A 27,805-nucleotide genomic window follows, 5' to 3' on the forward strand; every position below is an offset into this window, starting at 1 on the left:
AAACAAAACAACCTCCAATACACAGCCTTTGCATTGAGTTTGGTTTGTGCAGAGTTAAGCTTTAATGCTGTGATGTATCTAACTGTCTGCTTCCTTACTGTCACATGGGACTGCCGTACAGAACGTGGGAGACAAACAGACAGGTAGCAGAGGAGCAGCAGACCGCCTGAAGCCCAGTGCGCTGGCCTCCTGGAATCAGCCTGCCCTCAATCGCGATGAGGAGGAACTGTTTGCTGACTCTCAACCGAAGGTGAGACTGTCTATAGCTCTGTGCTGGAAACAGAGCCCAGAGCTGAAGATTTGGGTGTTGATCTTTAACAAACCAAAATCCCAGCTTCTATCTGTGTTTTTTATTATGCCTCAAACCTTGACCTGTATTGCTGGCCAGCTTCTCTTGTTAATATCCTCGATGCAGTGACAGCGTGTTGCTTTTATTGTTCATGCTATGCTCAAATATATCACTAGTATACTACTTTGACAACATTGACCTGCTACGAATATTTTTCCCCCGTAAACTTGTAAGCCATCTAGTGGCAAATAGCTTTCAGTGCCTTAAGAGAGGATGTTTGGCTCCCTTTCTTCTTTCATGTACAGGGTTGTGTGAGACTGTTTTTGTTTATATAAGCACAAGTTGTTTGAGCATACAAACTGTGTTTTTTCTAAAGAGAACTCACGTGACTCTGACCAGCACTACTTGCAGTACAGCCTGCTTCAGGTTGAAGCTGGATATTGATGCAAGTACAAAAAATGGTGCAGACAAATAATGATTCCTGGTCTGGTCAGCGTTAGGTAGGTATAGCTTGATTGTTTTATCCCTCAATTACTTGAACAAGGTCTTCATTTAGGGCAGACACAAACCTTCCACTACAACTGTAGACAGTTTAGAGCATGACTTTTGAGGATAGAACTATATAGTTTAGTCACACTGCACATACTTGCCTTTCTCCAGATGTTTGTTTTCTTCTTCCAGAGCTTGCATCCACCATGTAAGAGGAAGGTGCCGGCATGGTTTGGAACCTCAGCAGTGCCAGTTCTGCCTGCAGCCCAGACCAAGAAACCTAAACCAGAGACCAGAAAAGGCATTTTTAATTGAATATAGATATGAACATTTATTTTTTTACCTTCCCTCCCCCTACCAGGAGCACTTCTTTGCAGGGCACTACTCTGTGCCTGCAGGTGAGGCAAGAGGGATGCTGCTTATACTTTTCACTGTGTGAAATGTTATTACTAAATAATAAAGACATTGTGGCAGCTCTGTGGTGCGTACAGGTTGGAGAAACACCTGCCTTTTTCCTTTCACAGGACCCGCCTTTCCCTTGCAGTGATACAAGGAGTAGTTACTATTATAAAAAGTGGAATAATTTTGATTTGAGCTAAAGTTGAGATAAGTTTCATCTTAGTAACTGTATTGTTTTGAAAGTTAGACAAAACGTCCCTCTGATAGCATGTTGTCTTTCAAGCAGCGTTTTTCCAGACACTTATATTCTTTGGAGATGATAACATCTCATGTTCAGTATGGTCTGTGCTGAACAAATGTCATCTTCTGTAATCGCCTCTGCTTGGAGTCTTTCCCCCTCTCAAATGCAAGGTAAGACAGAGCTGGCTTCAAATTAGCAAGAGATTTGACTGTTGTTCATAATAACATTAAAATGTTCAGAGTCAGTTTTGCCTGCCTTTTCCCTTGCAGCACCAGATAGCAAAAATGCTGGCAAATAAACTCCCTAAGACTCATTTTGGAGATTTAGAAAGCCAGCACGCTTTACCAGGGCTGAGCAACACAAGGAGTGAGGTCTATTGATTGTGTGCAGTGAGGCAAGAGCTGGGGCAGGACAGATTTCCCACTTATGTGCATGTGTATAAACTTTCCCAGAAATCTTATATATATGCTATTACTTTCCAATTTTTAAATGTTATTAGGAACAGAGGTAATTACAGAAGAGACACTGAACACCAAGCGTTATCATCTCCAAAGAATGAGCAGTGTCTGGAAAAACATGGCTTGGAAGAAACTGTGCTGTCAGAGGGACATTCTGTCACTTTCAAAAATACAGTTGCTTAGATGAAACGTAGTTCTACTTCAGCTTAATTCACAGTATTCCAGTTTTTGCAGTAGTAGCTACTTCTTGTATCACACCTGCCTTCCCCTCACAGCACCTGCCTTTTCCCCCTCACAGCAATAGCAGAAGTAGGTACTGTTACAAAAAGTGGAATGTTTATTTAAGCTAGAGTTCTCACCCAAAGAATGAAGTGTCTGGAAAAACTGCCTGAAAGACAACATGCTGTCAGAGGGACATTCTGCCTAACTTTCAAAAATACGGTTCCTTGGATGAGAACTCTACTTTAGTTCACATCAAAAATATTCTACTTCGTGTAACAGTAACTACTCCTTGTACCACAGAAAAGTGGAGAAGCAGGAGGTTACTAACGCTGTCAGAGGGATGTTCTAACCTTCAAACAATACCTTTCCTTAGGTGAGAACTCTACTTCAGCTTAAAGATATTCCAATTTGGGTGCTGGCCTCTTCTCCCAAGTGACAGGGGACAGGATGAGAGGGAATGGCCTCAAGCTCCGCCAGGGGAGGTTTAGGCTGAACAGTAGGAAAAAATTTTTCATGGAAAGGGTCATTGGTCACTGGCAGAGGCTGCCCAGGGAGGGGGTTGAGTCCCCTTCCCTGGAGGGGTTTAAGGCACGGGTGGATGAGGTGCTAAGGGGCATGGGTTAGTGTTTGATAGGAATGGTTGGACTCGATGATCCGGTGGGTCTCTTCCAATCTGCTGATTCTATGATTCTATGAAAGGAGTAGAGAAGCAGAAACGTGTCATCCATGCTGTCAGAGGGACATTCTAACTTTAAAAAAATCACACACAGAAATTACCAGGTTGGAAAAGACCCATCATGGAGTCCAACCATTCCTATCAAACACTAAACCACGCAAATACAGTTCCTTAGATGAGAACTCGAGCTTAAATCAAAACTATTCCACTCTAACAGTTAGTACTTGGGTCATGAAAAAGCGGAGAAACAGAAGAGTGTTATCCGTGCTTTCATAGAATAAGCAGGTTGGAAGAGACCCACCGGATCATCGAGTCCAAGAGGGATGTCCCGTCTAACTTTAAAAAAAAACGCCGTTCCTTAGAGAACTCTGCTCTACTTCAGCTTAAGTCAAGAATATTCCCCTCTAAGTCAAGAATATTCCCCTCTCTGTGATAGAAGCCGCTTCACCCCTCCCTCTCGCCCGCCCTCCCCTCACGCCTCCCCTCAAAGCCCGCCCTTTCCCCCCCACCTTCTCGGAGCGCGCGCGCGGCGCCGCGGGGGCTGCCGGGAAGGCGGCGGGGCCCGAGCGGCGGCGGGGCCTGCGGTGAGCGCGGAGGCACCGGGAGCTTCTCTCGGGTCGTGGGGGCGATCGCGCCGGGATACGGAGCCTTGCGGGGCTTCCCCCCACTCCTCCAGCCCTGGGGAGGCTCCTCTGGGAGCAGCAGCCCGGGCGGCGGCGTCGCTTGGGTGATAAAGTTCCCCATCCCCGAGTTCCCGGTTAACGGGGTTCTGAGGGGCTTCCCGGCGCTTGCCCCGTTTTCCCTCCCTGCTGGCCCTTCCTTGGTGGCGTTCGGACCCCCTGGTGGTGCCGGTTGGTAGTTTAAAGCGCGAGTCGTGGAATGGTTTGGGTTGGAAGGGACCTCGGAGATCGCCAGCTCCAACCCCCGTGCCGCGGGGACATCTCTGCACTTGAAAATCTTAACTGATTCTAACCTCTAAGGCTCTGGAGCGAGTCCAGAGAAGAGCAACAAAGCTGGTGAGGGGGCTGGAGAACAGGCCTTATGAGGAGCGGCTGAGAGAGCTGGGGGTGTTTAGCCTGGAGAAGAGGAGGCTGAGGGGAGACCTCATTGCTCTCTACAACTACCTGAAAGGACGTTGTGGAGAGGAGGGTGCTGGCCTCTTCTCCCAAGTGACAGGGGACAGGACGAGAGGGAATGGCCTCAAGCTCCGCCAGGGGAGATTCAGGCTGGACGTTAGGAAAAAATTCTTCACAGAAAGGGTTATTGGGCACTGGCAGAGGCTGCCCAGGGAGGGGGTTGAGTCACCTTCCCTGGAGGTGTTTAAGGCACGGGTGGACGAGGTGCTAAGGGACATGGTTTAGTGTTTGACAGGAATGGTTGGACTCGATGATCCGGTGGGTCTCTTCCAACCTGGTGATTCTATGATTCTAACCTCGGCCTTCTTCTCCTGCTCCTCGGAACAGAATCATGGATCCAAGCTTATTGAGGGAGCGCGAGTTGTTCAAAAAGCGTGCCCTCTCCACACCGGCCGTCGAAAAGCGCCCAGCGCCGTCTTCTGACTCTTCCGCTTCGAAAAAGAAGAAAGTGAAGGTAGAGCAAAGCGGCTCCTCAAGCTCAAAACAGAGTACAGGTTGGTAAAAGTCTCCTGCTCGAAAGCTGCTCGGTATTGTCCACTCTGAGCTGTTGTTTGTTGGCGTGAATCGGTCTTTCTGTGAGTGTTACTGGTGGCTGTTGTCATTCTTGTAAATTATCGTGGCTTTTTGTTCAGAAGTTCACTTGTATAATGGGAACAACGCTTTTGGTACCATGTATGTGTGTCAGGAATCATCCTGTGAGTTGTTTGCTGTTGCTCAGAGGAACTGCCACTGCCAAAACATTATTTCATATGAAGCTGCGCTTTGATTTGTGGGTTTCGGTGCTTGCTGGACCCACAGTACAATCAGCAGTAGCGGTGTTATTCTTATTTTCTCTGGTTTTCTGTCAAGAAAGTGCCTGAAATTGAATTTTATTAACTGTAAGTCATCAGCTATCCATCTGTGAGATGTATTTTGTAACTTTCACCTTGTCTGGCTAATGTGATGTGATTGGCTGTCACTCTTGTTTTACCTGTGAGCTAACCCTTGTTCAGCAACACCTGGGCTTCTGTAGGTTTCTGTCTGCCTTACTCAGGATTTTGTCATTTCCCTGGGTTGTTGGCACTGATAACGCATCTCTTGGTATCAAATAAGCAGTTGATAAAGCTGCGCCGTGTGAGCAAATGAAGAGCGCAATACCTGGAACAGTAGAGAGAGGATGTGTGTTCACGCAGCAACATGCTCTGTGTTCACTTTCACTGTACTAGGCTCATAACTTTGGGGCCTTTTCATTTCTCTGAAAGCAACCATTCTCTGATGGGATACCAGGTTTCCATCAATCTCTTTGCTGCACTCTCTTCTCCAAATAAAATAAAATTACACGTGTAATATCCTGAACCGCGTATCCTGAGTGAGAGCATTTTGCTGGGAAAGAGGGATGGGGAGGCAGCAACAGGGTGGAGAGTTCAAATGGGTGTCTGATCTGGAGGATTTGAGGGGCAGAGCAGATAAAGTAATTTCTTACCTCTGATTTTTTTGGTCTGGGTATTTCTTTAAGTGCTTTTGCAGCTGTGAAATGATTAGCTTACACAAATCGGAACGTGTGGCTGCCAGGAAATACACTTTATCTTTTATGCTGCTGGCTTCATTCCAGATGATATCAGAAAGGTTTCAGGGTTTCTGTAACTTTTTTTTAATGCACAAGTTCAGCCTCCTTTAGTTTTCCTTTGGAGAGTGTTTACTCACTACTGCAAAAGCAGTAAAGGTGGAAGGAAATGAATGGAGAGTGAACAGACCACCTTTCTCCCTCTTGCTCTTAGGAACTGGTTTATATCAAGTGTTCAGGCTGGCTAGCAACTGAACAGGTTAAGCAGCTGCAAGCAGCACACGCTGCAGAGTCAAAGCCCTTTGCCTTAAAACCCACTTTTTGGGTTTGAATTACCCGGTTGTTAAGTGCAAGTCAGAATGTGTCTGTGTCAGAAGTGGGTCTAGGGAGGGTGGCATAAAAAAATGACATTCAAGAATCACTGTCTCATCTCCCTGCAGAAATTAAAATTAAGGTGAAATTAAAATTAAGAAATTAAAATTAAGTCCAAGTTTTGTTGTGTATTGACCACAAAGATGATGGATAATGTCACTGTGATTACGTGTTTGCATTGATAGTCCCTGGGTGTATGTGGTGCCTGCAAGTTCTCTGTCAATCTGTCTATGACTTGGAGAACCTGCCCTGGTCGGTTTTCTGGGAAGAAGAGGCATTGAGATTATGCTCATCTTTAAATGAACATGCAGCTAAGTATCACCTGTATGGGAAGATTCATTGTCAGCTTTCCAGCGCAGCAAACATGGTTATTTGAAATCATTGATCAAGCAAGCTATTTGAAAGAAATCAAAACTGCCTTGTGTACTCAGTTCAGAATAATAACTGGAAAGTAAAGGAAATGGATTATATTGGTTTATTTCTTTTTATTGATCAGTAGTAACCTGTGGCTAAGATCTCAACCTTAAGACTTTTAGTGATCTTGGCCAACAGTAACTGAGAGCTGAAGTCTCCAGGAGCTGATTCATGACGTAGTCTCTGTGTGGGAAAGAATCGTCCTGAGGTTCTAGGGCTGTGCAAGGGGAGATCTTTGTCTTTTGTTCCTTGGGCAGACACCCAGCCCCCTTTGTACTTCTGTGAATAAGTATCTGGAAGGAGTCCCAAGGTTTTCCCTTGTGTGTGCTTCTCAGGAAGGCATAAGAACATGAACCCAGTGTAGGAAGGGCTCGCTTTGTTACCTCTTGCACACTGCCTTCTTGTGTGCAGCCATGATGAGCATTTTGTAGGAATTGCAAGTGGAATCAGTCCATTTGGAGCGTTTGCTTTCAGGAAAGAGGCATATTCATTATTTTGGCACATCCCAATGACTACTCTTGTCTCTCTTGAGCAGGACACGGGTCTTTTGGGGTTGATGCTGTCAAACGCAGCTGAAGGTAATGAGGTGTTAATTGTGCTTATGGGTTGATTTTTAGCTACAAGCATTCCCTGCATGTGGGGCTGATACTGGTGAAACTTTACCATAACAAGTCTATCCAAAATGAGTGGTTGTGTCCTTTAATGATTGCTGAACAGAGGGTGCTTCTCCAAGTGGATCACTGGACTGGCTGTGCTGGTTAGTAGTGGCCTTGGGTATCTTGTTACTCTGTCTCACCAACCAGGAAGAGCAGGAGTCAAATTAGGCAGTCTCTCAGTGTGTCCAGGTCTTCTGGAGCTTAGATATGCTGAACTTGATAGAGGGAATTTATATATTAAAAAGAAAGGTATTTATAGGTGCTGGCCATAGCACAAAGGTATTTCTGATGTGGATAGACTGCAAGATCCGTATTGTAGCTTGCTTGTCTATTTGGCCATTAGGTGGACTTTGTTTCCCTGAAGACAGGAACTTATTTGGGTTTCATGTAGCTAAATATTGTGTCCCACATGTAGCTGTGGTCTGGGATGTTTCTTGCTGGCCTGTTTCCCTATGGGTTCAGGAGCGTGAAAGACTGACTGGGCATTACCAATGGGCACGCTGTTGGATGCTGTTGTTAGCTCTAATTTGTATCTACAAGACTTTTATGGTTTTAAAAACTATAGATGCATTGCAACTACAGAAGAAAAATCATCCGGTGAGCTAGAGGTCCAAGCCTTCCACGGTCAATGTGTGAGAAGGGTGCGAGTGTGAACTCTCTGGGAAGTATCGGCAGGCTGATGAAGCAAGTGGAGATTCTCTTGTGCAAAAATGAAGTCACTTCTCATTGTGCATCCATCCTGCCGGCTCTAGTGCAAGGCTTGTCGTGGTATGGCCTCTTTTGTGAAGCACATCAACACCCAAAAGCTGCCTGCAGGCTGGGCTTAATTGCTCTCATTGGTATGGGGGTCTGTGACCCATCTGTGTGTATTTCTCAGTGAGAACTCTGTCAGTCCCAGTTCAGCTTTGAGAAGTTAAGATAGGGGTGATGCATCCAGAATGTCTTGATTCCCTGCAACGTTGTGGTTACCACGGAGGCAACAGCCTTGGGGCAGAAATAGGTTTCTTTTTCTTCTAGACTGAAATACAACAGCAGTACGTGTTTGTGGAAATAGTTGGATGTTCTTAAGGTAGGGCATTAGTCACATCTTGGCACCCAGCAGTTGATAAACAGGTTGAATGTGAAGCACGGGGAGAGTGCTTCTCTGGAACCAGAGAAGAGGAGGGAGCAACAGTCAGATTGTACCACAGGAGGTTGAAAAAGACCATTTTAGGGATACATTTCCTGTTGGCTTACTTTTCCTCTGGCACCCATCCTTCTAAAAGCAAGAAGTCTGTAATCAAAAGAGCTGCCGAAGGCAAGGATTCACACAAGGCTCTCCTGTCTCAGGGGATCTCTCACTGTTCAGCCCTTCTATCTCTTTTTTTTCTCACCCCTTGTATGTCTTTGCTGTCTGTGTGGCTGACCTCAGCAGGAGGACACTGCTGTGACTTTGTGCCATGTAGGATCAGATTGTTCAGCATTTTATAAACATTTTCTCCAGTTAAGCAACATAGTTTTATGTACGTTAGGCAACATTTGTTCTTCTAGGTAGACAAACAACTATGCTATTAACTCAATATAAACAACAAAAGTTTGTTTGAAAACATAAGTCTTCTTTCATAACATTGCAACAGATCATCCTTCTGCTAAGTGTTCAGAAAGCCTTTCCTAATTATTTAAGTTCACATCCAGAAATAGAGATCACTGTTGTTATAATATTATAAGTCCACAAGAAAAAAGCATGTGACGTGCTTGTTGGTAAGGTACAACAGGCTTCGTTCAAGGCGTTAAACATTCTTCAGGTGCTGGTGCTCACTACACCACCTCTGTTTCACGTTTCCTGAAGCTGTTGATCATTGCTCTCACGGGATTGGGTTCATTCTCCAAGTCTTTCACAGTTTTATTTTTCACACAGCAGCAGCAGTCTAGCAGTTCGTAGAGGAAAGCCAACACCACCAGAGAAACTACGGTAAAGATGAATATGATCAGAATAACAAAGCAGGCAGTGTTCCAGTTGTCATGGAAAGGGTAAATTTTTTGCACTTGAAAGCCCAGATACTGGGAAACAGACGTAGTCTCGTTCCAGTGAGTGATGTTGAGGGTTGCCATTCTTGAAGGGTTGAAGAGTGTGCTCACTGTTGGGGATCTGGGGGCTGAAACAGAAAAACAAAGCTGTTAAGAATTCTATTGATCAAGAACATGCTGTGATTTTTATCTCAGGCTGCGGACCAGGTGCTCACACCTCCTACAGAAATGGATTGTTGCACACTTATTTTGGCTCACAAAAGTCTCAAACTCCCAAAGAACAGCTTCATGATACATCTGAAATGTTTATTTCAGTAATGACTGCTCTGTGTGTGCATCATGTAGCGTAAGTTATTATGGAATGAGAGCACTTTGCTTCTTTATTTCAAGTACGTGCAATAACAAGAAGATTACAAAGATAATTTTTGAGAAATGCAGTGGTTTCACCGTTAGTCTTGAGGCTGGTTCTTGCATGGAGTGAAAGTCCTCAGTGTCCTTAGAAAAACAGGAGATCCATGTACCACACGCCTATACCTGAGGGATTAGAACTTTCTGCGTGTTAATGTTGTCAGAGTTTGTTTGGGGATTTTTTTTTTCCCTCCTATTTGTGACAAAGAAAGAAAACACTCTTTAAAAAAATGTATCTAAAAAAACGCTCTAAAAAAACCTGTAACTATGATGGAGGATGTTTCCAAAGAATGGAACTGAACTTTTGGTTGTTCTCCTAGTATGAAACAACAATCCTGGTTCCTTAAAAGTCATTATTTTAGAATCGCCTATTGATGCAGAGTTGTTAACCCTACAAAACTCTTTTGACTTCAGAAGCCCACGTTTCCCCACATGTTCATTCCCTGCTGTTGATTAGAAGTTCGTGCTTGAGAAATCCTTCAGCTGTCCCAATGGCACTAAGCGCATTTGGACATCCCAGCCCGTTTGTGGTGCCATGGTCACTGGGATAGATAACAAGGGAAACCCAACCCTTTCTGAGGAGATCGGGTTTCTTATTTTCAGCTGCATTCTCTGCTTAACTGCTAGGAAAGGAATGTTGCCTGCTGTCTGATTCTGTCTTGTACCCAGCAGAAGAAAAGACTGCTTTGTGGCGTGGGAGAGGGAAAACAAGTTGGCTTTGGCAGATCTGCCCTTGGCATGAGGGGTATTGCTGTCGAGATGTGCTGCTTTGGAAGGGCACTTGCTTGTAAGAGTGAAATTAGGCTGTGCCTCAGGAATTCCTGAGGTGTATCTAGAGCAAAAATGCACGTTTGACTGTCTCAGTTTCTGTGTGAGTTAGAGATAAGTCAGCAGATGAGATATTTGGCAGTAACATCTTAAGTTAAGCATCTCTCTGTCCCTCTCTTTCCTTTTTTTTCCTGTGTTTTGCCTCCCAAGACTGAGGGAACTTACGGTACTTTACGTATCAAGTCTAACATAATAAAAAAAATGTCCAGACAGCTACAGCAACTTTGGTTGCCTGTCATAGTGTATTGTAGGACCACAGAGTCAAATTCCCTTGGAGAAATAGCAAGGAATTCTTTGGATAAACACAGTGACGAGCAGCAGTTGAGGGGCCAGCCTGTGCCCTTTGTGGAAGCCCATCAGTGAGTGTGTGCCAGCTAAAGAACAACTCACAAAACACTCTTTTGTCTGCTAGGGTACTCCAGAAAACGTGGGGTTATAGAAGAGGGTAGGCAGAGACAAGACTTTGTAGAAACCTGGGGTCTTATTTCTCTCAGTGAAAGGTTTTCAGCTATGAACGTAAAGCTAAAAGTGAAAACCTATCTATCCACGTTCATTACAAAATGCTCCTGGCTACCTACCTTTAGTTGAATTTAAGTAATTGAAACTACAGAATGACGGGGTGATGCTGATGTTTTGTTCGTTAAACTGTGCTCACAGGTAATGCTTTAATGAACCTTGCATATCCCAGAAATAATACTGCAATCAACCTGTTTAGGCAGTGAAAAATACAAAATGCCTGATTACATGGGAAGCGATGAAGGCAAAATGCAGTGGTGTTTACTGAAACAGATTACTTAAAGCAGTCTAAGCACCTGTGTCATCATCATTTTTGTATCATTATTAGAAAAAAAGGATATTGTGAACACCAGGATGATGCAGCCAAACCAGCTTGCTATTCATGTCTTATTCTTATTTTCCAAATATTAAACACATTTTTCTTTATTCTCCTGCTTTTAATGGTTTTAAATAGAAATGGAACATCTTTGTTGTTGGGCAGATACCTGGCATTAGTATTTGATACAAGCATTTATTGGAGTGGTTGGAATAATACTGTTTTCCTCTCTTAAATCTATAACTGAATACACGAGGTTGTAATTGAATACACGAAACATGACTGAGATGGATGGGATTAATTAAACTGGTTTGGATTTTTTTACTTCCCTTAAACAAAAATTTACAGAGCAAATCCAAGCTAAAAATACTCCTGGGCTGAGTTAGGAGGCTTGGTTTGGTCACGGTCTAAGGAGGAAACTCATCTGAACAGACAGGAGAGTTTTGAAGGGGTGATCTGAAGACTTATTTGAAAATCGGGGGGGAGGGGGGAAGAGAGCTGGATAAAAGGATTTGAAGTCCCCTTTGAGGGTAATTAAAACAAGGAGGATTTAAACGTGTGTTTTAAATGGTAAGAGAATATCCTTGGGAAAGAAAGGAGAGGAGTTTTGTTTGGAACTCTTTAAACAGATTTCAAAGACTGAGGATTTTGTTGGAATCTGTTATGCATAAGTTTGCTCACTCTGTAAACACCAGGCACAAAAATTATCTCTTTCTGCTGATGTGAAATTTGGTATTTCAGTGATAAATATGATCAAGGTCTAAGGCTGCTGGAGACACTGGGCCTTTTCCCACTGGGTAGCTGGAACTCTTTGCCAGCACAGCTTTTGGCCAAGGTGGTAGCTCTGTTCCCAAGAGGAGGGAAGCATCCTTAGCAAACCATGGCTCCCTGGGCAGACTTCCTTGCTGCTTGGCTCCTGGCCCCTTCAGCCACAGTCACCATTTGGGCAGTGCCTGGCACAGAAAAAAGAAGCTTCTCTTTATGCAAGGAATTGGAATTTCGTGCCCGTGCTAGAGGTGGTTTGTACCCCTCGAGGATGATAATGATCTGCTTAGATTTGAATGAGGCAGGGCAGATAAATATGAGCTACTCATTGCTGTAATTATTAAAATACAAGGCTGAAGTGGCTGTTGCTGAGCCTTCAGAATTAACACAGCATTAATAAGGTTAGCGCCTTGGAAAGCTGTCAAAAATGATCAGATTTCATGCAGTTTTACTTATTTCCTAATGGCACAATTTAAATTCACAGTTTCTTTTGAATACAGTCAGCTATTGTACGTATCCAAAATGCAGTGTGTGAAATATTTAATGAATTGCCTTCTGTAATATCTGTATTAGGTTTCAATTTAAAAATAACATAATCTTTAGATGCTGCAGAGGAGCAGCTTTTTTTGAAATCATATCCATGGAGCAGAGGGAAATGACTGGCAAAAAATCATTTCAATGCAGTACAGAGGAAGTTCTGTTTAAGAAACCACTTAAGAGACATCTTAGTGTAATAGCATTTACAAGTCTCGGATTCTGACCCGTTTGTACTGTACTGATCACTGCTCCAATATTTACAATAATAATAATAATATGGAACAGGATTTTCTTCCTACCCTAACGTACCAGATTTCTAGAGCGGGTTTTTAGCACATCCACAAACATAGATGTCTCTTAGGCATCGTAATTGATACGGTTCATAGAATACCCACTGGGAGGTGCATTTCTTAAATTTCAGGTTTAGCTGTCTTTGTTTTAAGGAAAATCCCTTCACTATCGTTTCTCTAAAAACATACAGAATCAATTAGAATGAACGTGAGGCTGCAGGAAACAAGCTGCCTCCCCTGTAAACATGAAGTCCATTTTGTTTACTGGATCTTGGCTTGCTATATTAGCTTTCCTGTAAGATGGAGTGGTCATCAATTTTCCATTAGCGCGCAGATGGTGAAAGTGCTTGTCTGACAGCGCAAAACAAGCTTCTCTGCGTTCAGCAGAATAAAATCCTACTAAACCTAGAGAAAAATCATTCTGATTCTAAGAAGCTTTTAACAGGATTGTAACTTACAGGCATATTTTCTTTCACTAATCAAGACAAACCTAAGACAATGTTATAAAATGATGCGCACCTACCTCTTTTCTGAAAGGATGCTGAAAGAGCGCTGTTCTGGTCCTTTTTTTTTTTTTTTAATGCAGCCTATGGCAGAGCCAAGATGGAGCTTTTCTACCATTGGCCAGAGTGTGATGCTGCTGACAACTTCCTTTACGCTCATTTGCATCAAGCCCCAAACCTCAGGAGTAAATCATTCATGAATTTGATTTTTACTGTCTTGCGTAAGCAACAAACCCCTTCCGTGCTCATTTTTGGGGATGCTTTTTGTGCGTGATGAGCTTGTGAGGGGAAAATCACCCTGGAAGTGCAGTGGTGGATGTGACCCCGCTTTCCTTTGTGCTGGCTGCAAAGCAGCAGGACAAACCGTGACGTTTGAAGTGTTAATATCTGCAGATTGCCAGCTTCCCAACTGTATGGTTGGATTGACTTGTTGTGAGCAGCAGCAGGCTGTAGCCAGGCAGATTAAACGAGATGATCTCCTTGATTCACTTGACAGAACAAATACACCTTAAGTCATCTTAGCTATTTACTCTACCTCTGAATTTATTTTTGTCACTTCAGACCTCTCGTTTCATGTATGATTTTTTATTTATAAAATGTCCTGCGGGGACATTAATTGTTAATGATAAAAGGGAATGCTGTGGGGTTGTATTTTCAGGGGAAGACTGCTTTTGTTTCTCTCCCTTTTTCCACCTTAATTTAGTTACCAGAGTAAAATGTTCTTCTGTAGCTGGAGTTACACTGATTCTTCTCCGTTAATTTTGGAATTGTGCTACATAAAGCCTCTAATACAAAGTCATTTAATAGCTTCACAGTTACCAGTTGCCGTTTTTGCATTTGTTGCTTAGGCATTCTGTATTTTACTATTTTAGCACCAGTTTCCATGAAGCGTTACCAATGTTTATCAAAAGTGGATCTGTTTGAAATTTGACTACATCCAAAGTTCCCACTTTGTCGTTGCCTTTTATAGTGACTTATAGATCAACTTAGCGGTAGGTTGAGATGCAGCAAGACCTCTCTGCCAGTTAATGCACTAAATTTCATTGTTCTTTTCTTGACTGGTTTTTGTCACAGAAATAATAGGAGCTCAGTATCTCCGAGATACCTACTGTCTTGTCAGTTTTGATTAGAAATCTCCAGTGAATTAAAAAAATTAAAAATGCCTGTGCCAATGGAGAGGGAATTTTCTTTTCCTGGAGTAGCTGAAGTGCTGAAAAACTGTTACCATTAAGTCTGAGTTATGCTGGCAGCACGCCTGTGACTTTTGATAGCGGTTTGTGGGTATTTCTGTTTAATGTGCTGTGCTAATAGCTACAGTTAATAAAATAGTTGTTAACAACCTTGCAAGAAAACAAGCACAGCCTTCTTTGACTCGGTGTACCAATGCTGAATACCTTTTAGGAATAAAGCAAAACTTTCTGCTTCTATCTCAGCAGCACAAAGCTATCTGTAGAGTTAGTCATTGGGTACAAATAGATTACTTCAGCATGAATTAATGTAGCGTAAATCACTGTGATATGTTAAAAATTAAATGTGTGCTCCTACGGTAGTTATGCTGTAGTTGCTCATTGTTTTCCTCGAAGCCAGGTCCAAATAACTTTTATATTTATGGAGCTCTGCTCAGAGGTATTCCAGTGCCGTGCCTGTTGACAGGTAACTGGGCCTGGAATTCTCTGAAGGTGTCCGCTCCTGCAACACACTTTTCTGTTTATAGTTGTGATTCTGAAAGCTTCTGGAAGTAGAGTGAGATAGAGATGGAGTGCAGAGCCAACAGAGTGGTGTTGAAAGCATCAATTAATTGTTTTCTCCTTTTGTAGATCACAGCAATGGATCATTTAACTTGAAAGCCCTTTCAGGAGGCTCTGGCTACAAGTTTGGAGTCCTTGCTAAAATAGTGAATTATATGAAGGTACAGTGTTTTGATGTAAAATTATAATGTTTTGAAATACTTTGGTTATTAATTCTCCTCTAGTAGCTGAAAGATGCTGAATATTTCAAACTGTAAACTTCTTTTATTTCAATAGTGAGAGTTTTAACAAACTGCTTGTTAAATTCAAAGTGCTGTCAGCAAACAAAGCGGTCAGCATATCGTTCCATTACTGAAATTGTAATTATTCCAGCTCACTTTAAAACCAGGATAATGGGCTTTATTTGCAGTAGAAATAGGAATTGCAAGATGCTGTCAGCTTTTAGGATTCATGAGCTGTTTATCCAAATAATGTGTAATTTGATGCTTGACAGATGACTTCGTCATCAATCTCAGCTGGTACTAATTTTTTCCCTTATTCTCAAAACCCCTAGATTAAAACTCATGTGCTATGTGTACTGTCTCTCTCCTGGTTTTGCAAAAGTTATTTTGTCATCACCAATTTTAGTTACTTTATCATAACTGAGTCACTGAATAAAATAAGCACAGAAGTCTAATAGATCCTGTTTACTGTTCCAGACTCGACACCAGCGTGGCGACACACATCCGTTGACCTTAGACGAGATTTTGGATGAAACACAACATTTAGATATTGGACTCAAACAGAAACAATGGTTAATGAGTGAGGTAAAGAAAACATTTGTTTAGATTTTAATTAGAGGTAAAGATTTAAGATAAACCTGAATTATGCGTGTTTGTTTAATTACAAGCTCTGTAAATATATAATCCCCCTTTTACGAAAATGCATTGATTCATGTCTCTGCCTGTCTTGTAGCTCCTACTGTTGAGGTAACAGTGAAATGAAAGCTATTCTGACATTTTTAAGGACCTGTTAGAATTGTTACACAAAGTATATTTTATGTCAAGTGAGTTTATTCATTAGTAATTTATATGAACAATTCTTAAAATTTTTTTTTAAAAAAAAATTTCAAGCAGAGAGCTCTTCCAGTATTGAGGATGTTAAATTAACTAAACGAAAGGAGAGTATGGCACAAAAGACATAGGCTTACATTTCTTTGTTACTTAGTGAAATGAAGAATTCTGGTGTGAAATTACGTCTGAAACTGTAGGGTACTAGGTCTGCAAATTCCACTGCTGGAGTTTATTAACCTCACTCTTGATGCTAGGTTTCATTCTTAGAGATTCACTGTAACTTGAGACCATGTTCTTCCTCCTGCTTGATTGATCTGAATGTCTTCATGGAATTTCAAGATTAGTAAGTCAGCAAAATATCGTATTCAGTTTTTCTGCTGGATTGATGTGCCTGGTTTTGTTCAGATTATACTGAAAAATCTTCACAACAGAGTAGTTAGGGCTGCTGAGACATGCGAAGAAGAAAAAACTAGGAGGGTTTTAACTAACATAGCTTGTAGCATTCTTTTGCTACCAGTGCTACTATTCTGGGGTACGAAACCTCCAGTCTGGCAGTGTTGGCTGTGATGGCAGGTTGACTTTGCTGAAGTCTTTCAAAAGGCAGCTCCAGGTTGTTTCCACAATGAACCAGAATATGAAGATGGAATGAAAAACCTCCTCCCAAGAAATGTGTATAAATTTATCACTGGATTGTTACTGGATGAGAAAAGGTGAACAAATACCTTGCATTGCCATAGTTAGTTACCTTCTCTGTTACAGGTGTTTTCTTCCTCCTTTCTTCTTTCTGTGTCTCTTCTCTCCTTTCAGGGTTAGGCTGGCATCTGCAGAAGAAACTAAGCAGAGTTGCCCTCTGTTACAGTTGAACTTCCATCGTGGTACTGGCTACACAACAAAACTGATTTCAAGCATATCCTGAATAATTTAAGTTTTTCTTGAACTTCTGGTCGGCTTAACTCAGAAGCTGGTGTCATAAGTAGAATCCTGCTGTGCAGGAGGGCTCCTCTTCTCAGTTCCTTCTACAGCTGCTGGTGCCAACTGACAGCAGTTGGGAAAGACTGACTTCCATTTTGTTCATCCCTGGTTAATGCCCTTCACCCAAGCTTGATGTATGCGTTGGCGCTTTATATTCAGCCGGAGCACACATTTTTGCATTCCCTTTTCTTTTTATTTTCATTCCCTTCTTAAAAAGGAAAGCGTGGCTTCATGGAACTTTGAGACCAAAGGATTTAAGTGAATGATGTTAAGCCTCCTTTAGTGCTTTGTGCTTTATGTTGTGGCAAATTATGCCTTGGCTGATGGATCTAGGATCCAAAGATTTAAAATCCATTTCAGACTCCGAGCTGGCAGCTGTGGCTGATGCGCTCTAGCTGTTCAAAAGCACACTTGAAAAAAAAGTACTAGGGTGTGCTCTTTTTCAAGGTTTAAATTTATGTCCCTGTTACAGGCTCTAGTCAACAATCCAAAAATAGAGGTTGTAGACGGAAAGTACGCTTTCAAACCCAAGTACAACTTGAAAGACAAAAAGGCTCTGCTCAGGCTCTTGGACAAGCATGACCAGCGAGGACTGGGAGGAATCCTTTTGGAAGATATTGAGGAAGGGCTCCCCAATGCCCAGAAAGCTATAAAGGTGAGTAGCATGTGTCTGCAAATCCATTCCAGTTACCCTCTTAAAAGGGAAGCAGAAGCTAAGAGACAATTTTCTTATGGATTGTGTCTTCTGTTTTGGTAACTCAAATGCTCTTTTAGACCCAATATTTTAGCTTTTTCTGTATTTCATCCTTTATTTTAAGATTTGGCCTGATTTCTCAGCACAGCTGTCAAAGCTCTGTTTCATAAAAGACTTTTGATCTCCCACATTCCAAATGCAGGCATTTAGTTCTGCTTTTTATACCTTTATCCCAGTCCCTTCATATCTCACCTTTGATTTATTAACATACTTACTGTCAGCATCTGCTTTGGATGCTTTTTTTCTTTGCCAGTTTCTTTACTGCCTCTTTGGTTTGTTGGGCTTTTTGTAGCGCAACGTCTCGGTCTGTTGTTCAAATTGGAATCCTTATTCTTGGAAACAAAGTGATTTTGAGTTGTTCTTTTGCATTTGTTTTTGAGGCTTTAGGGGACCAGATCATCTTTGTTAATCGCCCCGATAAGAAGAAAATTCTTTTCTACAATGACAAGAGCTGTCAGTTTACTGTGGATGAAGGTAGGTGATTGTTTACATATGTTTCCATGGTAGTTGGTTTGAGTTCATCTTAAGCACCTAGATGTATAAACAATCTTTTAAGGTGGCAATGACTAGGTAGTGTACTAGGTATATCCAGATGTCAGGAGAATGGCTTATATTAACAAGAGGGTGACAATAGCAAATGAGTTTTGGGGGTATCATCCTCTGCTTTATAATGGATACACTGGAAGGTGGTACCAGGAATCCAACAGTTCTTTTCAAGTGTAGCAGTACAGAAGAGATTAAAAATCACCTGACTGACTAAAATGGCATCTAACATTTTGCTGTGTAAGGGGCAGCCAAAAACCTCAACAAAATGGCTTCTGGTTTCAAGACTGTTGGTTTTTTCCCAGTTTATTAATCCTGTGCCTTTTATTAGTGAACACAGCGAGAAGCCACAAATGAAACAAGAGGAGGAAGCAAACAGGGAGATGTGAGCAAAAGACCTGAGAAGTAGTAGATTACAACTGGGAGGATAGCACAGATGTTGGGATAGTGCTGCTGCCTAGAGCTGGAGTGGATTTGGGGCTTCAGAAGCTCAGCATGTATTTCCTATCTAACAAAATGTGGTAAAATCCTCTGATGCGGTGTGCCTGTTTAAGCAGGGAAATTAATTGCACCAATCAGGGTATGTTCCAATAACGACATTATGCCAGCATCTATTGCCAGCGAGTACAGAAAGCAGAAGGCACTCTGTGTCAAAAGATCTGATTACAAAATGACTCAACAACACTGAATACTTTCTGTTCTTGTAACGTAGCACATAAAGCCATCTTATCTTCTAATGTCACAGTATGGTAAAAAAAAGGAAAGTAGAAACTTGAACTGTGCTACTTACAGGACCGTAGAACAAAGCATAGACCTCTTTTTTTTTTTCTTGAGTAGCTCAGGGAGATTACTATTTTTAATAGAATTAAGCAGCTGGAAACTCATATGATTAACTTATTTGTTATTACTGCACTTGTACTCTTAGTAATAATAGCTTTCTTCCACAAAGATAATTAAGCAGATGTGACACCTACAGCATTTAAAAATATAAAAATTGTTTCAAAATATTGAAGTGAATCTCTTTTTAAACAGTAATTTCTGTCACTTCTTGGTAGTGGTGGTCGGAACTAGATACAGAATTATAAGCTTTTAGCCTGCATTCACTGAGGAATTTGTAACTTCCAACGCCTGTGAGTTTACCATTAACAATGTCATCCTGCTCAGACAGTGCCTCTTCAGTCTGTCGGCCCACAGCTTTTAGGGATCCAAACATGGCCAAAACATTTAGACATCAATGCTATTGCAGTAACTGTTAAGACAAAGCTTTTAAGATTTTAGTAGCAACTGGTTATATCACAGTCACAATTGCTGATAATTCTTTCTTGTGCATTTTTTTCTGGCACCCAACCATACTAAAAGAGTTGGCAGAGGGAGATCGCTACCTTGTTCCTCCTTGTAATAACTCTAGGATAATTTTGAATTTTAATAAAAGAACCCATCTTATTAAGATGCAGCAAGAGACATTTGCAAGCTCTTCATCAGGGAGCCAGTACGAATCCCAGGCTGGGCCTATACAGTACATTATATTTTAGCACACACAGCACTGATCTTTGTTTAGGAACAAGCAATGTTGAAGCTGTTGGGCTCAATCTCCTTATGAAGGCAGGCCTTTAAGAACGCAGAGTCTCTAATGAAGGGATTACTAGTGTGCAGCGTTCGTAGTTCAAGGTGGCTTTGCTTTCTTTCATCCGCAGGTGGCAGCGTGTTCCCATCTGATCAGATCTGTTGTTTTTGTTTTTCTTTTTTTTTTTTTTTTGTGGGTATGCTGATGCTTTGTTCTGAGACAGGACGAGAGTACTTGCTCTTTCGTGAATTTTGTGATCGGCTTGCATGTGCCATAACTCTTAAAACCTCCCTGAGTGGGTTAACTTACTTATGGCAGCTATAACAGGTCCTTTTTCCATCCATGTTATCCTGTGATGAGGAAAATCCATCCTTCCTGAGCAGTTTTGCTTTAAGATACTTTCCAGAGCACCAGAAGCATCTCACAGGGAGTCATAGGCAGGATTGTCTCTGTACAGGATGAGTTATGACACGTTTCTACATTAGCTGTGCTATTTTAACTCATTATCTCTAGCAACACTAAGATGAACTTTTTGGAAGACTGCGAAATAAGCCTTGGAGTGTTGTCAGACTCTTTGATCTAGCAGCTGATGACAGTTCAAAATATGTTTCTAGTTTAATGTTTATCCTTAGCAATAAGGCCCCTGTGCTCTTCAGTGCATGATTCTGCCATATGACAGTCTCTGGTTTCGAACACATGTTGGCTGGGATTAATATCCTCTAAAAGTTAGACGTCTTCTCCCATCACAGTCTGAGCTCCATCACCAGGCAGCAAGAAAGAGGAGCTGCTGGGGCAATGTGGAGATCACTGCCTGAAGTAGGGGAGGAACCGCTTCCCCGCAGTGCCTGCCTCTGCCCTTTCTACAGCTGTTTTGATGGCTGAACAAGCTTTTCTTTCTCACTTTTTGAAAATAAATCCCCATGTACTGCAGCAGTGGTGCGGTACCGATATATCATGATCTCAAGGGTACTGCAGAAGTAAGGAACGGCTTTTGTTCTTCCTTTTATGTGATTAGCCAAGGAAGGTTCAAATTGCATGTGTTCCTTCTTGACTTCCTGACTAATTAATCTTCTGTCAGTAGCGAATAGCTGAAAGCGTTTATAAAAGCTGGGCTAGTTTTCAGGTGCTTCAGCCAAGTAAAGCACTGCCTTTTTCTGCTGGGGCTAAGCACTTTGCATGTGAACCAAGCTTTCACCCCTGTGCAGGCTGAATGCTGATAGTCCAGTCTGACTGCTTAACTGCTACAGATGGTATCTTTCATATCTGAACACAATATAGGAAGTGTTTTAATGCCTAAGAATTTGATATTTAATTATACCTGGTTTTAATACTCTTCCTAAGCACCTTTGAAGAAGTTTAAAGGATGGCCAAAGCCTCTTAAATTTAACAGTATAAAAATTGCTTGTCAGTGAGGACATGCAGGTCTGTCTTTGAATTACAAGATGATCCAGGGGCAGCACAGACTTAATATCAAGGTATAAATCTAGTATTACGCTCTCTGGGACTGTTTAGAAGCAGGACTCCATCTTCTCCACTACTAAATTGTTTCTTCCCTTCTGCCCTGTTATTGTCTGTTCTTGTCCTGCGCTCAGATTTTGGCTCGGCTCAGTGAAGATTTTTAAGCTGTTTTTAATCTCTGGCAGATTTTATTACCAGCGTGATGTAGCATTTTATCTCCAGAAGCCATCTCAACCTTTTTGCAAGAGCAGGTGAGGCAGTGAGAAGTGCAGGATAAGCTGTGCAGAAGTCACCGTGCAGCCATTTACCCATGACTTTGTTCCCTGAATGTAAGCGTTTATACAACAAGAGCATGTTAGAGTATAATCACTCAGGGAATGTTGGTGCAAATTGTATTCGTATATGAGGCACCCTGTGATGCAGTAAAGTTGAGGTTACCCTGTATCCTTGCCCCTTGGGTATTTCAGAGAGAGGTGACATTTGCAAAATCTTTGTTACGCTGTCCTCTGCTTTGCTGTGTATTGGTTACTACTGCTCAAAATTGATTATTTTAAGTCTCTGCATACAGACATGACAATGCTAGAGGTGTTAGCAGACATCTGAACTGGCTTGTGAACTCGTTCCCTCCTCTCATTACTAGAAAGACCAGAAATTGGCTGTCTGGAGGAGTAAAGGAGCAGCCTGTGAGTAGCACTGATTCTGTCAAGCTTCTGAGTTAAGATATTGCATATAGAATTTGTTCATAGTTTATATAAGGCAGACATCTGACTCGGGTACCGGGATCGTAACTTTCTGCCTCTTCTGGGGAAGAGCTGCTTTGGCAGCAGGACTTAAAACCTCTGCTGAAAAAAATGTGTCTCCTGAGGGTTCACAGCACCTGCATTACTTTGGCCAGAAACTCTGGAAACTTCTCCCCAGGGGACTTTTTCTGGGCTCTATCTTGTCATAGCAGCCTAAGCAGTAGGAGAAATTGTCAGCTTGTCTGCATGCAGCCAGGTGAAGCCTTACTGTCTCCATTGCTGGACAGATTTTTTCCTTCTGTAGCTATTATAGGCTTGTTCTGGATGATCTGTCGAATAGTTTAGTTGCTCGGATAGAAGAGCCTCTCACCTTCGCTGTGCTCTGGTGTTGTAAAGATCATCTTGTGGTTGACAAGACATGTGGAAGGAAAATTGAATGTGCTCTGTAATCGTCATGGTTACGTGCGCCACAGGAATGCGTGCATCCGAACCTGTTCTCCATGCCTGGTTGAAGCAGGCCAGCATGTGGTGAGCTTTCTGCTCTGACAATCCCCTTCCGGCTCCTCGCATGAAGACCGAGCTCCCTGTGCCCTGCCCACAGAGAAAAGAAAGGCATTGCAAAAAATAAAGCCAGTATATTGAAACCGTCTTTAGGAGCTGCCTTCTGTCACTGTTGTCTGCTCTTCAGACACATCAGCTCATGACAGCATGTTTCTTTCTGTCTTCTCCCCTCCCCAGAGACGGGCCAGCCTGCTGTGTCCTTCTGCCTGGCCAACCGTAAGCGTGGACACTGCTCCAGAGGTGGCAGGGGACAGTAATCGGGTCACTACATGCCATCTCCTACTCCCCGGCCCCTCTCATGAGCTGCTTTTTACAGGTGGTGACCCCCTTTGTTGCTTGGAGCCACAGCAAAAGCTGGGGTGACAGTATTTCAGATTCTCCTCAAAGAGGTTGGAGAAATCTCTTTCTCGCTTGTGTCAAGGGTGTGAATTTTGAGGTGCAGAAGTACCACCGCTACAAACATGGGGGGTTGTTTGAGAGCTGTAGTTATTGCCAGTTTTTCCCATAGGTTCTCGTATTTCAGAGAGGATGTCACAATAATTTAGATAGCGTTATTCCCAAGGTCTAGACTTTCACTAGCTGATAGGGGCATAGTCCTTGGAGACTTCTGAATAAATCTGACAAGTAATGCAGGCATGGTTCAGTGCCAGCCCACCAGCTGCTCCCTTTCTTCGATTCTTGCATTTAGCTCAGTGTCTGGCATCGCACTGAATTGGTTTTGTGATGAGATGATAGATGTATCTCCTTTTCCCTTTAGATGGCACCCTAAATGCAAACAGCTAGTGTGCACAGCACTCTGGAGAGTGACATCTCTGTATCCTCCTCCACCTTTATCCTGTGCTTTTAGTTCTGAACCAGTCCTTCAACACAGAGTATTGCCATGTTGTTGTGGCTCCCCCCTTTCCTAGGCAATAAGGTATTTTAATGCCCTGCATTCAGCATGAGAAGAAGGTTCTTTTGCAGTTGCTACAATCAAAGCAAGAGCGCTGAAAGCAGCCTGATTTATGAAGGAATTTTTAAATGGAGTTGCAAAATGCTGTATAGTGACTCTGGTGGGGCCAATTAGCGGATTAAATTATCTGTGTGTAAAGTCCATTTTAGCTTTGCGGTTTTGATTCTTGATGACTACTACATTCATATTTCTTGGCCAAGTTTAAAAGGTGAACGTGGAGCTGTAATGACGGTCTAACAGCTGCATTACAAGAAATGCAAAACGCTGTGGTTGGATATTAACCATGATCTGCACTTCTGTGCATGTTGATTGTTGAAGAGCTGACTATTTATTTTCTAGTGTTTAATTTTTCACTTCTGTTCCCTAGAAGAATGTGGACCAGTTTAACCTTGAGCGCCTATCCTCAGCCTTTTTTTCTTTTTTGCACTGGGGCATATTTATTCATATATCATGAACTCTAACAAGGACACGCATCATCTCTTTCTAGCAGAACTTTAAAAGGACACTGTTACATCCACGTTCAGAGTTATGTGCAGCCTTGTCACTTCTGGGGTGAACTGCAAAAACACATGATTTTAAATGCGGTTACTTGCAAAGTGTGATACTGCGTTTGCACACCTATCTTGCGATTCATCCTTCCAAGCATCACTAGGTTGTGGTGTCCAGCTGAGTCCAGCTTGGGTATTCAGAACAGGGAGGGAGCGTGAACAGAAAAAGAATAGCTTGAAAGAGCACGTTCTGCTCAGTCCGAGGACACAATAGAACCCTTGTGTGCAATTCTGCTGTTAAGACTTAATCTGAGTGCTCATCATTGAGGAATCTCTCTGGCACGTTCAGCTTTGATCAGAGCACAACCTTCTCCACCTGCCACAACAGGATTAGGTGAGAGACGATCTGTGATAGCAAGCTCTGCCAAAAACCCAGAATCGTGCTCAAAATGCATGAGCAGATAGAGAATGTCTTGACTATGGTGTCAGTCCTCGCATTAAGTTATCTGAAAGCTGCAGTCTCAGTGATCCCACTGTGCTGTGTAGTCCATATGAGAAACAAGCTGAGCGCTATCTCCATGTAACCAAAAGTGATGTTTTGACAGGATTTCGTTCTCTTCACTGCATTACCAAAAATGAACATTGTTGTTTTTCACTAGCAAAATTCCTTGCTTTTGTTTCCTGGAAAGCTTGAACGGTCTCTTACAGTTGGCAATGGGAAGAGATGAAAGACCTGAGACTTAAAGCATGTACTTTCATAGAAAAACAGGATGCATTAGGAAGGGAACTGGTCCAAGTGCAGGAACCAAGTCTGTGACGTACGCCTTTTGTCCAGTGCTGTTTAGTTGCAGCCTGTCTAGAGCCGGTATATCTGTGGCAGACCGTCACTGGAGCGTTCCCTCGCCTGCTGCGTAGGACAGCTTCTTAAGCATGCAGAAGTTGTGGTTGTTTTGACAACTGTATACTAAATTTATCTGGAAATAAAGGGAAAAATGTAGTCTTGCGTTGCTGTGTGTGCCTCGTGTTTTATTTATAGTTTGTTAGCCAAACCTGCTGACAGGCTATATCTAACTTGCTGCCTGGGGAATGAAGGGAGGTAGGATTGTACCAGCCCCTGCCTGGAGAAGGCATTCCAGAGGCTCTGTGAAACTTTACATGAGGCTGAAAGTGTGCAGGCAGATGGCAGCTGCTCTAATTAAGACTTACAGCCTCTGTCTCTTTTCTTGCTGCTGTGGCTTTTAAGGTATCTCTCTTCTTTTTAACACCAGAGGAATTTTAGTAATTTATTATCTCTAGAGCACGGTATGTATTAGATTACAGTGATAAATGAGCTTCGACCTGCTGAAGTAAATGTCTTGAATCTAAAGTAAATTAGGCTACAAGATGACAAGTTTCCCAAGACAATGGCAGCTGAAGATGTGTAAAGGAAGTTGCCATTTATGGTTAGTTATTACTCTTCACTGAAATCTTTAGAACTGAGGCTTATAAAACACCTCTGTGCAGCTACAGTGATGCTAGGTGAAAAGAGAGATTTCGTAGCAAATTAACATTAAAAGCACGTGTTGCCTGGGGCTGCTCCTGATGCTGGAGTGTGGTTAGCACATATGAGGATCGGCTTATCTTTTTCCATTAAGTGTTGTGGTGGTGTTGTTTTGTTGCTTGGGTTTTGTGGGTTTTTTTGGACTTGTTCAGTTTTTTTGGAAGTGGATCCGGCATTTGGAGTGGGGTAAAGGCTGTGCTAATTGGATGCCTGCTGGCGATCACTGCTGCATCCGTACAGTCACAGACTGACATGCCAAATACTTCAGCGTTTGAAATCAAGTCTATTTCTTTTCCTTCATTTCTTTGCCCGGGGTTTGCTCATTGGGATATAAATCAAGTGTTTGTTCTGTGTTTCAGAATTTCAGAAGCTGTGGAGGAGCATTCCCGTGGATTCCATGGATGAGGAGAAAATTGAAGAGTACCTGAAACGACAGGGTATTTCTTCCATGCAAGAAACTGGACCAAAGAAAATAGTAAGTGATGTAAATTACAGATCTTTCTAGGAGATTCTCCCTTCCTGACCCCGCAGGGTTAATTCCAAAACAAGGTGGTAAGCCTATGCATAGCTGTTTTTCTGTGGCTTGGGGAAGTGTGACCAATGTTAAGAAGCAGCAAAAACCAATGCAATAGCCAGCAGTCAGTATTTTTATCTCTTGCTTGAGCCAAGCAGCGTCAGGAAGAGGGCAAATGCCAGAAATCCCTGGGAGCTCTAATGTGTAAGCTTCTGCTCGAAGCTGTGCATTAGGAGTCAAAGAATAGTTACTTTTTTGGGAGAAAGGTGGAGGCTTTTAAAGCTTTTTATTTCCTGCTAAATAGCTTCCAGTCCTGATGGGAACCATATAACGTGCCTCCGAGCACACACAGTTCTCCAGCCTGGGTGCAATATGCTCCTGTTTTACTGGGAAGCTGGAATGGCTGCAAGCTCTCCAAAGATGCTTTCTTCCTGACTTCAAACAATTGTCTTAACATTTATTTGTATGTGATATAACATGTCTTTACTCTTAGGCATTGGCTTCAGACTATCCTTTCATGAGAGCCCTTCCACTCAGGACTTGTTCCTGGTTTCTGCTCTAGATGCTTTAATGCTTGTCTCCGTGTAGGCACTCCTCATGGATTCCTTGTATGCTAAATGTGTAGAATTATGGGGCATGTACCTGCTTCTCTAGCTACATGGAAGTGTTCAGAAACTTCACTTACAAGCACCAGCTTTACTACTGTGCATGGGATATGGAGACTCTGCTCTGTCCGCAGGGTCCTCTCCCTGCCTGGATTGAAATCGAATGCTGTTGCTGCTTGCAAAAACAAGCAAGCAAGCACCTCCCCTGCCTGCCCACTCCTGGTTCAAGCAGGGCTCTTGTAGAAGTGATGGCAGAAGTGAGAGCAGATCTGTTGACTGCTCTTCATTTCTTCTTGCAGGTTCCTATTCAGAAGAGGAAGAAACCCACTTCTCAGAGGAAACGTCGGTTTAAGACTCACAATGATCACTTGGCTGGAGTGTTAAAAGATTACTCTGATGTCGTTCCTGGCAAACAGTGACTGGTTGAGTTCTGGAGCAAACACACATTTTTATAAAGGCTTTTTGCCACTTGGGTTCAGTGTCTGCTCACAGAAAGACTGATTGTATATAGGAATGTGATGTGTTTCCCCCATCCCAGCAACTGCTGAGATGAAACAGGTTAAGTATGAACTACTATATTTAGAGTTTAATTTAATTAGCTAATGGGAAATGCATCTTTAAGCAAGAAGTTCTCACCAGTTGCCTCTTGGCATAGAGTGATAAATGGTGCTCAGTATGTAATGCAAGAGTTCCCGTTTGGTACATAACTCTGCTTCTACATTGTTTAATGGATATTTACCTGGAATTACTTACAAGGGGCTTTCTGGCAGAAATGAATACAGCATTTGTTTTGCCTGTTTCAGGAAAACCTTTTCCTGAACCCAAAATCACTGCAGGCAAGTTTCTTTCACAGTCAAACACACCCACGGTTTGTATGCTCCTTCCTTGCTGTGGGACTGAGCTTTACCGAATGTTGGTGATATCTGAGGCTCAAACTCAGAAAAGACTTTCTCCCGAACTCCCAGCAGGCTGCAGGATGGCAATGCAGCTGTAGCTTCCTAATGCTCGACAGAAATTGCCCTTGGCGATTTCTCCTCACTGTAGCGGATGCACGTGTGTTGCACAGTTCTACTCTATGGACAGGAGGGAAATGAAATGACAGTGTAATAGTGAAGCAACTTTTTTTAAAAGTAATAAACTTACAATGCTGGTTTCCAGTGTTGCTTCCTTCAAGAACGAGAGAATCGATATCTTTTGTGCTTGTTGCATTTTCCTTTTCAAGGAGGTAAAGGAATCTTCGGTGTATTTT

General features: G+C 42.4%; 2 protein-coding genes across 8 annotated transcripts in view; both read left to right on the forward strand.

Annotated features, from left to right (window-relative positions):
* Positions 1–1,255, forward strand: part of WRN (WRN RecQ like helicase) — a 41,944-nt gene extending 40,689 nt beyond the window's left edge. For 2 of the 3 annotated variants that reach the window (XM_069855077.1, XM_069855078.1), the window contains 2 exons: positions 84–250; positions 971–1,255. In XM_069855077.1, the coding sequence (XP_069711178.1) occupies positions 84–250; positions 971–1,093 (290 nt within the window). In that variant the 3' untranslated portion in view covers positions 1,094–1,255. The remainder of the gene's footprint in view (positions 1–83; positions 251–970) is intronic. The other variant, XM_069855075.1, reaches the window with a different exon arrangement.
* A 2,028-nt stretch (positions 1,256–3,283) lies between these two features.
* Positions 3,284–27,805, forward strand: GTF2E2 (general transcription factor IIE subunit 2). Of its 5 annotated transcripts, none has more exons than XM_069855082.1 (8): positions 3,284–3,358; positions 4,238–4,404; positions 14,883–14,974; positions 15,512–15,619; positions 17,310–17,492; positions 17,972–18,065; positions 25,797–25,912; positions 26,856–27,805. In XM_069855082.1, exons 2-8 carry the CDS (start codon positions 4,242–4,244, stop codon positions 26,973–26,975), a joined length of 876 nt encoding a protein of 291 aa, XP_069711183.1. In that variant the 5' UTR covers positions 3,284–3,358; positions 4,238–4,241; the 3' UTR covers positions 26,976–27,805. The 5 variants fall into 5 exon arrangements, with proteins under 5 accessions (XP_069711183.1, XP_069711182.1, XP_069711186.1 ...); XM_069855081.1 differs by having other exon boundaries at positions 3,325–3,358; positions 4,235–4,404; XM_069855085.1 differs by having other exon boundaries at positions 3,325–3,358; positions 4,235–4,404; positions 17,979–18,065; positions 26,856–26,991.

This window comes from Phaenicophaeus curvirostris, chromosome 4, assembly GCF_032191515.1.
Source record: "Phaenicophaeus curvirostris isolate KB17595 chromosome 4, BPBGC_Pcur_1.0, whole genome shotgun sequence".
Lineage (NCBI taxonomy): Eukaryota > Metazoa > Chordata > Aves > Cuculiformes > Cuculidae > Phaenicophaeus > Phaenicophaeus curvirostris.